This window comes from Bombus vancouverensis, chromosome 4, assembly GCF_051014615.1.
Source record: "Bombus vancouverensis nearcticus chromosome 4, iyBomVanc1_principal, whole genome shotgun sequence".
NCBI lineage: Eukaryota > Metazoa > Arthropoda > Insecta > Hymenoptera > Apidae > Bombus > Bombus vancouverensis.
In genome coordinates, this window is record NC_134914.1 from 683303 (window position 1) to 697150 (window position 13848).

Consider the following 13848-nt stretch of genomic DNA (forward strand, 5'->3'; position numbering starts at 1 on the left):
TTTTCGATTCGACTATTCGCCGAATGAGAAGAGTTTCGGCTTTGCTAATAACGTAAGGACAGCAAATAATGAATTCCAACGATAAAAAGGTCAGCGTACAGACGTTATGAAGGAAAATTGCGGCAATAAGGAAGACGCAAGGATATGAAAATGAAGGTTCCAGTAACAAAGAATAAGTATAAAGTATGAGAAGTATACAAACGAAAAAAGCGAATTTCAAGAGTTAACTTCCTCGTTAATATTCTCGAAACTAAAAGCGTTTTCGGTATACGAATTAACGCTGGTTCTGTCAATAAGAAGAATATATGCTCGTTAACTTAAAAATTTTCGTGCAATTAATCGTGACACAATGCACGGGAATAAAAGTAAAAATGATTTTATGTTATAAAAATACTTATAGTTTTGGATAATGCAACATGTACGTTAATAACGGCGAATGTATCAAGCGATATTCAACTTCAATTTCGACTTCATCCTTCGTTTCACAAGCACGACAATTCGTCCATTTACATCTTCGTTAACGTGTTCACAATCCGAGACTCATCGGTGTTCGGGGAAGTGGAATTTCCCAAAACCAACGAAGACGCTTTCACAGTCGATTGAAAGATCCCGTCAGAATCCGATTAACGAGAACTGTTTTTCGCTCGAGGATTTTTCGGTTCGAACCGAACCGAATCCATGCTGAATTCCTGGTGAACGGAGTCCTTTGAGAAGTGGCTGAGCATCAAAGGACTTTCTTATGCGTTTACGTGGAACTCGGTAATAGGAAGATGACGTTTATGAGACGGGCGGTGCAACAAGAAAACGCGAGCTATCTTTATCTCCAGCAGACGCTCTTGCATCCGGTCGCTCTTTTCATTCGTTCCCTGTCGTTCCTTCTCTTCCATCATCGTCCTCATTCCTTTCGTTTCTACCACGTCTCTCGCATCGTTGTCGCTTCTTTCGGATCTTCGCCACCCAGACAATTTATTTTTCTTCTTTCTTTCAGTCCCTTTGGAAAGTTCGGTCCACCTGCAGGATCTGTCTTCTAGAATTAAACTCAACTTAATTTCAGTTGCATGAAATTTTATAAAATATATTACAAGTCCGATGGTACGCGATTACATGAGATATTCCATCGTCGAAATGAAGTTGCGTACTTCAGGATTAAATTTCATTTAACCTGGGGCCGATGAAATCTCCATTTTACGAAAAATTCCTTGAATTTTTAATCACAAAAATTGTTCGTTTGGGATTAAGAAAGTGTAGGTGTTAGTTGATAATAAAGGTGAAAGACAGAATTCAGAATGGAACAAGCTCAATTCCATTATTTCTACTTGCATTATTCGTAGATCAGAGTGTTTACACGATCGGTAAGTTTATTCTTGAGTTCATTCTTGCTCCATCTGTCGCCGTATACGGGACTCCCTTCGATGCGGTAACATTTCGTTTTCTTATCGAAGAACTTGTATCATTATTGAGCAACATTATTTATATAAGGTTTTATCTCTGAGAGCGACAAACATGCTCGGCGAGAATCACATTTTTTATCAATATTATATAACTGTACAGAAGAATTATCGTAATCGACGTACGTAACACGTTTTACCCGCTAATGAATAAGCAGAACTGAAAACATTTTTAACAAGAAGGGCTTAAGTGCTCCAAAAAGATTTTTCTTGAAATAACCGTGTGTGCCATATGAGAACATACGTTTCGATATCAATGATCGTCCACGTAAGTATTTATTGTTTCAATCCACAGGCGCTTCGCATGTAGCGATCTTTAAAAATCAATACAGCCAATAAAAAGGAAAAGGAAGAAATAGGAAATGAAATCGAAACAACCATGATATATATATACGATATACAGTAACAAATATATATTCGCAATTTTTAACTTTTACATTTCGTTTGCGATCTTTCTGTGAAGCAAAGGATAATAAAATAAAAGAAGACACGTGTTGCTGATTGGAAATGGATTATGAAATGGATTATACGCGAATGAACTTGTTACACGATCTAGTGAAACATAAAAATTGTCTTCAAGGATATAGGGTACACAAAATTAGTGATTTCAAGATTTTTTTTTACTTATTAAAATTTACAATCAATTCTCGCATTGAGAATTTTCAGTAATTTTTCTGGCGTGGCGCAGTGACATGGCTAATTATTTATAATAAGTTAATACTTATTATAGATAAGTATAATGTGATTTCAAGATATAGCTACATTTTTTATTAGGTAGTTATCTCATCTGTTTATCCTGTACGAAAATAAAAATTCACTTCAATTCAATATGATTTGCGTACAAAAATAATTCTTTCCGGCATATCGATGCAAATATCATCTCAGTATGCGTCGTGAAGAAAAAATGCCATTGAAAATGCTCAAAATGACAACATCCATTATTATAAAGAGAAAGAAACAAGTAATCCATCTTGAATAATTATACGCGGGACATTTCTTCCCCAATAGTCCCTTTTATCGAACGCGGTGTCGCGTTTTGATCGTACACGCTACGGGCCATTCACTTTCGTTTCGTCGGGGTGGTTGCACGATGAGTCGCACGACGCAGAGAGGGTTGAAACGGCTGGCGCAGCCGCGCTGACCGTTGTCCGGCCGCTACGTCGCGGATTATCCTCGCACCTGCACGATCGTGAGGAGCAAGACAGCGGTGTGAACGAGAAAGAGGGAGAGTTGCAGTCTGGTGAACCTGCTGGAAAAGACAATCAAACAAGATAAGGGGATCACGAGTTGCAAACGGGGAGTCCAGTGAGTAATACATCCACCCACTTTCAGCCAAGTACACTGAACCAACGAACTGTTACGATGAAAAAGGAGTTAGGAATAATTGTTACAATTGTTAATACAAACGATTGGTGAATTAATATTAATATTAATATATTGATTATTTAGTTTGAAGTTTATATTCTGCAAATGTTAATTAAAGCTGGTAAATATTCTTGTTATGTTCAATCATGGCGAGAATATTTAATTTACACAGTACTATATCTTTCCATCATTCAGAAATGTCGAAGGGTGGGAAACAAAGTTACGAATCATAATGTAGGTTAAATGGAATGAAACGAACGAGCAGGTGTTCAATACACGGAATCAGAAGCTCGCTGCATAATTAATAGCTTGCGGCGATCTTCGTGACAATCGGAAGTTAGCGATCGATAGTTACGAATGACTTTTCGTTACTTCTATATTTCATTAAAAATTCTTCGTAGTTTGTATTAGTTTCCAATTCATAGTATGCAAAAGTTGAAATCGTTTACCCTTTACGTCTTGATGATACCCTAAAGTCCAAATTGTCGTTTTTATAAAAAAAAACATTGCTTTGAACTGAATACGCTTTGGTATCGAAATTTCCTTAAAAATATTATTTTTAGGGACCCTAACTGCTAATAATATGTCCTGAAGAATATAAAAGTATTTGTACCTAACGTATGTTTTTACAAGCTGATAAACGTAAAAGATATACAGGGTGGTACAAGCGGAAAGGGGGTGATTCTATGCGAAAAAAGAAGTGGAAAATATAGAATAAAAATTATTCGTTTGAGGCTTTGTTTTCGAGAAAATCGACTTTGAATTTTCGCTCGGTACGCGTGCACTTTATCACGTCTCGTTATAACAGATCTCACTGTAGATTTAAAAAAAAATTAAAAAAAAAATTTTTATTCTATATTTTCGACTTCCTTTTCGCGTAGAATCACCCCCTTTCCGCTTGTACCGCCAGTTACCAACCACCCTGTATATGCTTAGCATACGTGTTATTAAAACAGTCTAGAAGTAAAACCAAAGTAACAGTAAAAGATAGAAATCATATAATTCTGGACATAGAGGGTTATGCTGTTTATTATTCTTAAAAATTTGTTCAACTTCCAATTCCTGCTGGTATTCGCCGAATCACTCAGAGAATGTCAATAGCCATAACTTCTATCGTGGAAACTTTCCTGAGAACCTTTTACTGTCAACTTCCTCGAGCCACCCACTCCAACCGCGCCACCCCTGTTTAAGAAAGTGGGAAACGCGAGCAACGTAAATTATCGAGTCGCGTAAACGTACCGGGTCGCAGTAGAGTAGATATTATGACGTTGAGGAAACTGCCGACCCGTAACGTCCATCCAAAACGTGCACGTTCTCAAGGGATCGTGTCGAGGCTGCAACAAGTCCCTCGAGTGTGCTCAAGACCGACGATCCTGGCATTGACTCTCCGTCTCTGGAAGCACATTGTATTATTTAACGCGCGGTAGATCAATGGCGTCTTATGGATCGGCCGGACGGTGGTTTTCCGCGATGGCGCGTAGTGTTTTCGCGATGGCGACGCACTTGACCACGACTACTCGACCAGCAACCTGGAACACCGCGTGAAGTCAACGTTGATCCTGAACTCACGAATCCTGAAATAAACTTGCAAAAGACAGGATGCTAGCGAGTTTCAGGCGCGTGTTCAAGTGTTCCCTGCCAACGTGTCGCAATTTCCACTTTCCAGGGATGGAGAAGGCAGAGTCCTCCAACGAGGACGATAGCAATACCGAGCTGGAGGACCGGGACCCTAACAGCTTGAACAAACACCTTCAGGTACGTTGTTGATAAAACGTCATTTATTATGGTTCTTTCATTCTTATCGTGTTATTTATATTGGTTCTGTGGCAGAAAGATTGGGGAATAAAACACTGGAAGAAATTCTTGCATTTTTATTCAAAATTTTTGTTTCTTATTTACTAGTGATATTTACAAATAAATTGTCAGCATTTTATTTACTAAAGAAATAGATTTTAAATAGACACTACCTTTACCCACTAAATATTTAAATAATTTTTATACTTTTGCATATCGTATCCGCGCATTCTGTGCATTTTTGCACCATTAAACGTCGCATAAATGACTCATAAAGATTCCCGGTATAGCTACAAAAATCAAATTATAAAATTCAAATTAAAAATTTTTCTCGCATATAAATTTAGGCTTATTATGCGAACAAAAACTTTTTATTTTCGGATAAGTTAAAATAAACGGACTGTAATTGCTCTTGTTAGGGTGTTTTAAGTTTTAGGGTTAAAAGGTTAGTTTATTTATGAGTGTCGTATTGGAGAATCGAAAGAGAAGAAAGATAGAAAGACCTGATAATTTATTTACGAAAAGAATACGTTTTTTTTTTATCGAGATAAGTGTCGTGATTACGAATTAAACACGCGAACTTGAGTACGGGGAAGTACGTATACATACAGTGACCTTGGCATTTAAAAAAAGCTGCTTGTCGTAGTTCGTAGAACATCCCGACTTACTCTAGAACTTTTAAAAATATCGTTCAACGAATTCTAAATGAACGAAGCAGTAGAAAGTAGGGAAAAGTGAAAAAGACAGAAAGGCAGCAAAATGAAATTCTAGCTTAAAATTTGGGATATATGTCGTTAAGAAAACATTAATTGTGACGATTATTGTTATAATACAGGTGATGTGGGATGATGTGATCGGGGAACCGGAAGGAATACGCAGTCCAGAGTGCGCGTGGCGTCTAAGCGGTCACTGCTTCCGGTTGTCCAGAAGCTGCTGTTACGTGTTTCTCTCGGTCCTCATATCTCCTTTACTCGCCCTTTGCTTCGGTTTTACGTTTGCCTGCCTCGCGTTTCAGGTGAGTCGTCGACCTTTTTCTCTATTTTCTGATCGATCAGTGCTACCCACCGTTCTTAGCCTCCCTACACGATACAACCATTATACGAACATTGTCGCGATGCTTACGATTATTTTTGTTTCTCAGCCTATTGGAAATGTAGGTCGTCGCTTTACTATCGACTTCCAGTGGAAGAATTTCTTTCTTTCTATATTACTTTGTATAAACATTTCTTAGAAGTTTCGTTCTTTTTTTTTCAAGCACACGTTTATACGATACTTAATATATCAATACATTGATGTACGGAGCATGAAAACTATTATTTTTTAATCACGATAAATGTACAAGGCAATCGAAAATTTCTTTCCACAATTCGGTTTTTAATTTGTCAGTTGATGAGTAGAGATATTGGAATGTGTAAAGGGTAAATAAGATTTTAATGATGTTTTTAACGATGTTTTGGATGTACATATCTTATGTTTTGTAAGTATTCTAATGCTTATGAACGGGAATATATATTTTGATAATTTGTATTATTGCCCGCTTATCACTAACAATTTGCCACTAAATTATAAAAATAATATTTAGTTGCAAGAAAAGAGATTAATAGAAGGAAATTTTCAGCATATATGGTGTCTGGCGCCATGCCTCCGCGTTTGGAAGATCAGCTGCGCGGCGACGAGGAATTTTCTCAGTGCTGTGACACACGCCATCGTGAAACCAATTATGGAATCCCTAGGCTATCTGTTTCACAATATTCGTGTGTACAATCAGAAGTTACCGGATGGTTTAGCACAAAAAGACGATATTCTCGTTGTATAAAATCGGATCATAAAACGATAAAGTTTTGCATTCACAAATCATCGAAGTGCCTTTTAAATCAATCAGCAAGAATCAGCATAAAACATTCCACGAAACAAATCGCTTCTCTTAACGTACGTTCGTTCGTTTTCCAACCTGGAATCGTTTCTCATGTCTCCACTTCGTGATCGCAGTTTTAATCGTTTACGGTGTAGAATTGTCAGTAGCGCGATTCTCGTTAATATTTGATCATTAGATCTATATATCTATTGTTATAAAGTTTTATAAATAAAATATACTCTATGAAGAACATCTGTTGGAAGTCAATCAATCAATCAACAATCAAATCAATTGTTTAGCCATTTCAGAACCGAATTTCTTTTTAATCTGTGCGAGAAATTGTTCGTTGTCGATTATAAATAATAAAATCATATTTTTTTAAAACTTTAAAATTCGTATTGAGAAATTTTCACGGTTACGTCGATTTTAAATTTAAATTTCCCGCCAAACAGCGGTGGCCATTCTTACTAATTATATTATCAAGATTACAAATCAGCTTGTTATTGTTATTTTATATTAGTAAACAACGTTTCGATAAAAAATTTAACAGAACGAACAAAAGCGAAGGATGTATGTGATTAATTTGGTATCTGGTATCTTTAAGGTCGAGTTAATCTCAGAGATAAGGTTATTAGTTCAAGCTACTCCGCTGAGGTCAACAAGTTAGTTTTCTCTGAGTCGACTAGGAATATGGCAGGCTTCGCGCGAAGCTTTTTATTTTTATCGAGATGCTGTCGATTTTCTGGTGCAACTCCTTCGAGACGTATCCTTCGTTTATTTTATGCAAGTACAATTACGCCTGTGACAGTGAGGGAAGATAATTATCTACAATTTTATCTTCAATGGAAATGTTCTATTCATTATCACATGTATCGTTTGTGTTACTTACTGTTATTATTCTTAATAAACGATTCAACTTACCAGAAATTTCAGTGTCGTTTGCAGTCAAAGGAAAGCGTAAGTCTTCTTTTTCATTATTTTGCCATTTTCACTTTGCTTTTACTTTTATTCATGTCCCGTCGGTCGCTCTTGCAGTTTGGAAATGTTGTAGTTAGTTGCCAGGTGGCAGCACGCGTCGGAAATAGAGATACCATGTTGTCCGACGGAAATATGTACATATGCATTTGAATATGGAAAAAAATATCTACTAAACATAAGAAAATACATTATTCTTTGTCTATTCTGAAGCGTTTGAAAATAGAAACAATAACTCGAATTCATATTCAAACAAGAAGTTCACAATAAAAAAAACATCCTTTAATTGATAAACTAGAATCGTCAATAAAATGTAGAACATTTTTTATTAATTACGTCATCAAAAAACATCTATGGTACATTGCAAAATACATTATGCAAAATATTCGATCAAAATTTCAAAAATTCGTTGCAGACAGGTCTGAAGACAGTATCGAGAAAAATGTAAAATCGTAAAACTTTTTTCTCTCAAAGTTCCTGCTCACGAAAACTTCATGAAAAATTCAAATTTTGTCGGACATATTCGATGCGATATTCCACGTATATAAAACTTTAAGAAAATGAAGAAATTCAAAACATTATTTATCCAAATGGGAAAAGATGTTAGATTTGTAAATAAAAGAGTTAACGCTCTTAATCTATCGAAAAGTTTACTATCTTATACAGGGTGGTTGGTAACTGGTGGTACAAGCGGAAAGGGGGTGATTCTGCGCGAAAAAGGAAGTGGAAAATATAGAATAAAAATTTTTCATTTGAGGCTTTGTTTTCGAGAAAATCGACTTTGAATTTTCGCTCGGTACGCCTGCACTTTATCACGTCTCGTCATAACGGATCTCACTGTAGATCGTTGTCTCGATGGAAAAATTAAAAAAAAAAGAAAAATTAAAAAAAAGTTTTATTCTATATTTTCGACTTCTTTTTTCGCGTAGAATCGCCCCCTTTCCGCTTGTACCGCCAGTTACCAATCACCCTGTATAATAATTTGAAATTGTAAACGATTCAAGTTAAGTTTAATTTTCATTACTATTTTTCATAAAACAAAACAGCCACTTTCAATTGGGAAGATCCATTCGATCTGGAATCTCAGCTCACGCAAGATGAGATTCTGGTGAGAGATCAGTTTCGATCTTATTGCCGTGAGAAACTTTTGCCCCGTGTACTCGAGGCAAATCGCAAGGAAATCTTTCACAAAGAGATCATAAGGGAAATGGGTGAATTGGGCGCACTGGGCTGTACTATGAAAGGGTACGGCGCGGCTGGCGTTTCCTCCGTAGCCTATGGTCTCCTAGCAAAGGAAGTCGAGGCTGTGGATAGCGGATATAGATCTGCTCTGTCGGTACAATCTTCTTTGGTTGCTGGCGCTATTTATGAGCATGGGGATGAAGCGCAGAAGCAACGGTTTTTGCCAAAATTGGGTATGTTTGAGATTAAGGAATAAAAAAATTAAGATTAAGTATGGAAAAGGAGCGATGATGAATGATGAAAACTGCTGCTTTGTGGGTTCTGAATGGAAAGAGTATTTCATAGGAATAATGATGGACAATAATAATAGCGGACAATAGCGGACGGATGCTGCTGAGAGTGCGAGGATGTGAAAAATCTTTCGTTTCTTGATTGTCTACTTCTTTCTATGATCGAGAAGAGTATCTATGATTATTGAGATGCCGTAAACAGAAGTGTCTTCTCCAATGAAATAGTCGACTTTCCCGATTACTTTCAGTGTCTGGTGAATTCATCGGTTGTTTCGGGTTAACCGAACCCAATCATGGAAGCGATCCAGGCTCCATGGAGACCAAGGCAACTTATGATTCCGATAGGAAGGTCTACAAACTTAATGGAAGTAAAACATGGTCAGTTCTGATCAATTTTTCGCAGAATAATCTAGAACTGAATTTCCATATGTTTTCAGTTCCTTTTCAAAAACAAAATTAATAAATTTTATTGCGATACAAGAGAGGCGCTGTTCGCTAGAAAACCGATTTCCAAACGTTTAGAAGCATTCTTCTTAATTGATTTCATTAAATTTAGGATTACAAACTCTCCGATCGCCGATATACTAATCATCTGGGCCAAATGCGAGGATGGTGTCATTAGGGGGTTCATCGTGGAGAGGAAGGGCAACGAGAAGGGCCGACTGTCTACTCCAAAAATCGAAGGCAAATTCTCGTTAAGAGCTTCCGTCACTGGTATGATCCTGATGGACAACGTGGAGGTGCCTGCAGAGAATCTACTTCCAAATACCCAGGGTCTCAAAGTAAGTCTGACAGAAGAAGATATCAGTAAAGAAGAATTTACACTTTCATAATACATATGCATCGCGAGTGATACACAAATGAACATACCACAATGAATATGAAAGATAAAATAGAGAAATACTCTATAAATTACTACCTACGCTATAAATTACTGGGTCAACGATTAAATTTATCTCAGTAGTTTTCGAAATATCAACTGAATCAGTTTGGATTGAGTCTGTTACGACCGTTCGCGGAGAGACGCGGTCGCGAGGAAAACGCGTCAGCGAGAGGCGTAAATTCTCGCTACGATTCGGTGAATCGACGCCGCGAAGTAGTCGTTCCCCTGTTTCGGTTAAGATAACAGAGGTGGTTGATTGAATATGACACAGTAGTAAGTTATATTTCACCGTTTATTCCACAACTTATAACGAGGATAGTTACACTGGTGCGTGTGTACGAGATGATTGAGTGACTGATCTGCGGGTGTGTCTACCCGCTCGAAGGATGTTGACCGTTCGAAGGATGTAAAATCAGTACTGTCTTGGGAGCCGATGATGTGTCGGAGGAAAACTAAGGATGGGTGTGTCTAGCGCACGGGACCATCGGATTTGTTGGTGCCGATGTTGTTTAGGAGAGTGAGGGAATAGGCTTCGTTTTTAATTGGTTAAACGAAGGGTCTTAACCGCCCTCGAGAGAAAGTGGTTAGTGGGAGGAAAGTTGCAGCGTGCGTGAGAAAAACCAACTTTCCTTAGTTAAGCCGTGGTAGACAATAGTCTTTAGAAATTCCTCGGAACCAGATGTTTGTTTGAAGGACCTTAGCAGGCAAGTGACTCGGGTTTATGACGGATGTTTAAGGCTATTGAGGGTACGCCGTACGGAAGAGCGGACATCTGGTGTCCGTCTGACCCGCGGTGTGTGACCTGGGCCAGGCAGGGAGTCGCCCGGCGTAACAGAGTCATTAAGTTTAATTCTTATATAGGAGAATGTAAAGTGTTAGAAACGAGAAAAATATGTTAACCTCGTCAAGCAAAAATAGAGGCTATCTCTATTTTGATATTATATAGGATAAAAAGAAATCGGCTTAAGGCGTAGACATCGCTTATGAAGAAATATTCCTACAGGGACCGTTCGTTTGTCTGAACAACGCTCGATACGGAATCGGGTGGGGAGCTTTGGGTGCTGCCGAAACCTGCTTGAACATCGTCAGATCGTATACTCTGGAAAGGAAGCAATTTAACAGGCCGCTAGCTGCTAACCAATTAGTGCAAAAAAAACTGGCTGACATGATGTGTGACATCGCGTTCGGTCTTCAGGCTTGCCTGAGGGTGGGCAGGTTGAAGGACGAGGGCAAGTAAGGGCTGTGTGATAATTTTTCATCAAACAGGATGCAAATACTGAACGTCAATTGGTAGAGTGCGGATCAGGTCGCTGATACATAATTAACGAATAAATTATTAGTTTAGAAGAAAAGTGAAGATGTCTGTCAATTAATTAGCGTTAGATCGCTTGACTATATTTTTATAAATATAATTTTGTATGCTAGAGCGACACCGGAAATGATCTCTATGATAAAGAAGAATTCTGCTACGAAGTCCCTGGAAATCGCGAGAGTTGCCAGAGAGATGTTAGGTGGCAATGGAATATCGGACGAGTATCATGTTATTAGACATGTAATGAATTTAGAAAGCGTTATTACCTACGAAGGTATGTAAAGGAGAGAGGACTATTTGAAAGTAATATTTGTATAATATTAGATCCTTTGACAAAGGATAAAAGGCTATTGTTTAATACCGTTTGTCGTAGGTACGAGCGATATCCATGCTTTGATACTTGGCAAAGCTATTACTGGTATACAAGCCTTCTCTGCGTAAACAGTGAATCCAGAACAGTGAATCAACCAAAAAAATGTTCATTCATTATATAATTACACTCTTTTTATACAAATTACATATTTGATGTTTTAATAACAATTTTTTTTAATAAAATTTGGTAAAAGAACAAGGACAAAAAGGATTATTAAAAAAAGAGAAAGAAAATGAAACGAAACAGAGGACGATTGAGTTAGTAAAAAGAACTTAAAAGATCGAAGATGATTCGAATTGTTTTAGTGAAGTTTGGTTTTAGGTTTCTCTTAATTTTTATTTCGACGCTATCGAATTGCACATTATTCATCCTCCTCGTTCTTCTGTTCGATAGTCAAAAGGGAGCGTAAAACAACAAACGAGCTTCACCTAAAGATCGGTTATTCAACAAGGGCGTGCCACAACACAAGCGACTCCGATTAATCATAAATAAATTAAGTTTAATTGCTAAGTAATAAAACGTTAATTACATATGTCAATGATAATTAATTTAAGTACAACACACGTCTCGTGCAAAAGTGTAAAGAAGTTTCTTTTTCGTGCTACACTCAATTACCATTTTTTTTATTTTTTTTTGTGTTTTTTATCATTATCTTGTTTGTTTTGGTTTATTTGGTTTGGTTTGGATTGGTTTGACTCTCGCCTCGATATATGGTTTTTTTACCTCTTTCCTCCATTTTTTCCCATCCTTCTATGTCTGTGTATGCGTGTACTTATGTCCCTGTATCACTGTGTGTACGGTACTTTTCTCTTTTTCTCTTTAAATGGTTCTCGACTACAATAAGCTCTTGGTAAAACGTAGTAACATCGTAGTTTACAGTAGTTTACAATCGCCCTCCGACCCGCCAGAACTTGTGTGTCTCTATTACATAGTTACACGTTTTCGCATGCTGCAATCGAATTTCCCGCTCGATCGTTCGATCTCCATTCCCCCCCTTTTTCGCGTTGTCTGCTATTTCTTTCGTCTATCTTCTCTATATTTATTAATCAATAGCAAATGAAAAGATCGAACGTTTCGCAAGTTTGTTTAACAATTATCGATTCCGTTGGATTCTCGATCTCTGGATCGGTCGATCGACGAGCGGATGCTAACAAACTGGTCACTTACAAGAAAAAACTAGCCTCTCGTCGATCCCCCCGACGGATCGATCCACACGATCCTACGGGAAACTTCGATTCCATCATTTACAAATTACCTCTTACTCTTCCTCTCTTTCTCTCTCTTACACACACACACGCGCACACACACACCCTCTCTCTCTCTCTCTCTCTCTCTCTCTTTGTCTCTCTCATTTATTCACACATTCGTTTCCGTTATTTCGAAAATTTTTTGCAAAATCAACGACACACCGATGTTCTTGATCAGGTTCATGAACCAGGCTCTGATTATGTTTCACTCACGCATTCACTCTCCATTCATTCCGTATTCGTGTATTCGTGTGTACGTGTGTCTGTGTGTCATTCACTAATGAATACATAAGTGTAAACAATAAATAATGTTTTTTTTCATCTTTACTCGCGTAAAATCTACGATCCTTTGGTATGTTCACGCGGCGATCGAAATCGATCCGCGGTCATCGATCCAGCCGGTCGTCCTTTCGTCAGCGAGAAAAAAGGAAAGGACGCCGCTAAAGCGAGGGATCGAGGATCGATAAACCCTCGATCCCCTCGTTCCAGCTACTTTCTACACGCCTTTCGTCTCTTCCGTTTCTTCTTTTCCTTATCTCTCCACTTTCCCATCGATCATTTCACTAATCGTGCAGCTCCGCGTCTGGTCGCCACTCTTTTCCCTCCTCAACAAACGTTCCGCGACCGTACGTAGCGATACGTTTTCTCACAGCGCAGTGCATTTTCGCGTTTAAAAACTCTAAAAAGGAGCCTCGCCCCGTGAAAATCCCCTCCTCCGTCGCGTCATTCTTCCCTCATCTTTCTCTTTTCCTTCTGTCCTTTCAAACTTTCCCTCTCAATTTTCCACTGAACAAGAGAATACGTTCGTTCTACGATTTCGAAGATATTCCCTGCTTTTCGAATTCTCGAATCAAACCCCCGTTCCCCTCCCTAACCCGGATACCGACACGATGAACCCTCGTATTATAATAAATATAATAATGTATACTTGCTTTTGCACTTGTATTTTACATTATTTCATCTCTGATTAACTAATCGATACCTTATTGTCGTACGAACCGTTCACCTGTTCTCTTTATCCCATTCATACCTTCTTCTCTAGACTTCATTTTTTTTCGCTTTTACTGATGGTGTTATGTGTCTTATCCCCGACCATTCGCCCACAATTCTCAGCTCCGATCAAC

At 38.0% G+C, this 13848-nt stretch overlaps 2 protein-coding genes and 1 long non-coding RNA gene across 4 annotated transcripts; 2 read left to right on the plus strand and 1 right to left on the minus strand.

Moving 5' to 3' along the window:
- Positions 1–2046: 2046 nt before the first annotated feature.
- Positions 2047–7584, minus strand: LOC143302405 (uncharacterized). The gene is made up of 3 exons (XR_004465015.2): positions 7384–7584; positions 4053–4206; positions 2047–2697 (listed from the first exon to the last, which is right to left on the minus strand). It is a non-coding gene; the product is annotated as an uncharacterized LOC143302405 (long non-coding RNA).
- Positions 4203–6712, plus strand: LOC117161430 (caveolin-3). The gene is made up of 3 exons (XM_033342972.2): positions 4203–4568; positions 5443–5622; positions 6226–6712. Exons 1-3 carry the CDS (start codon positions 4413–4415, stop codon positions 6421–6423), a joined length of 534 nt encoding a protein of 177 aa, XP_033198863.1. The 5' UTR covers positions 4203–4412; the 3' UTR covers positions 6424–6712.
- Positions 6981–12009, plus strand: LOC117161428 (glutaryl-CoA dehydrogenase, mitochondrial). 2 transcript variants are annotated; one of them, XR_013058129.1, is made up of 9 exons: positions 6981–7225; positions 7387–7419; positions 8484–8852; positions 9158–9287; positions 9466–9691; positions 10796–11025; positions 11218–11378; positions 11478–11734; positions 11799–12009. XR_013058129.1 is itself a non-coding variant. In XM_033342969.2 (8 exons), exons 1-8 carry the CDS (start codon positions 7153–7155, stop codon positions 11543–11545), a joined length of 1290 nt encoding a protein of 429 aa, XP_033198860.1. In that variant the 5' UTR covers positions 6981–7152; the 3' UTR covers positions 11546–12009. The 2 variants fall into 2 exon arrangements, 1 of the variants encoding a protein (XP_033198860.1); XM_033342969.2 differs by having other exon boundaries at positions 11478–12009.
- The last annotated feature ends 1839 nt before the right edge of the window (positions 12010–13848 follow it).

What these genes read in the sequence shown, in the direction of transcription:
- LOC117161430 (XM_033342972.2), top strand. Translation starts at nt 4,413, where the DNA reads ATGCTAGCGAGTTTCAGGCGCGTGTTCAAGTGTTCCCTGCCAACGTGT. An exon ending in GCTTGAACAAACACCTTCAG is followed by an intron (nt 4,569 to 5,442) that starts GTACGTTGTTGA and finishes GTTATAATACAG; the next exon opens with GTGATGTGGGATGATGTGAT. An exon ending in TTGCCTGCCTCGCGTTTCAG is followed by an intron (nt 5,623 to 6,225) that starts GTGAGTCGTCGA and finishes GGAAATTTTCAG; the next exon opens with CATATATGGTGTCTGGCGCC.
- LOC117161428 (XM_033342969.2), top strand. Translation starts at nt 7,153, where the DNA reads ATGGCAGGCTTCGCGCGAAGCTTTTTATTTTTATCGAGATGCTGTCGA. An exon ending in TGGTGCAACTCCTTCGAGAC is followed by an intron (nt 7,226 to 7,386) that starts GTATCCTTCGTT and finishes TCAACTTACCAG; the next exon opens with AAATTTCAGTGTCGTTTGCA. An exon ending in AAGCGTTATTACCTACGAAG is followed by an intron (nt 11,379 to 11,477) that starts GTATGTAAAGGA and finishes CGTTTGTCGTAG; the next exon opens with GTACGAGCGATATCCATGCT.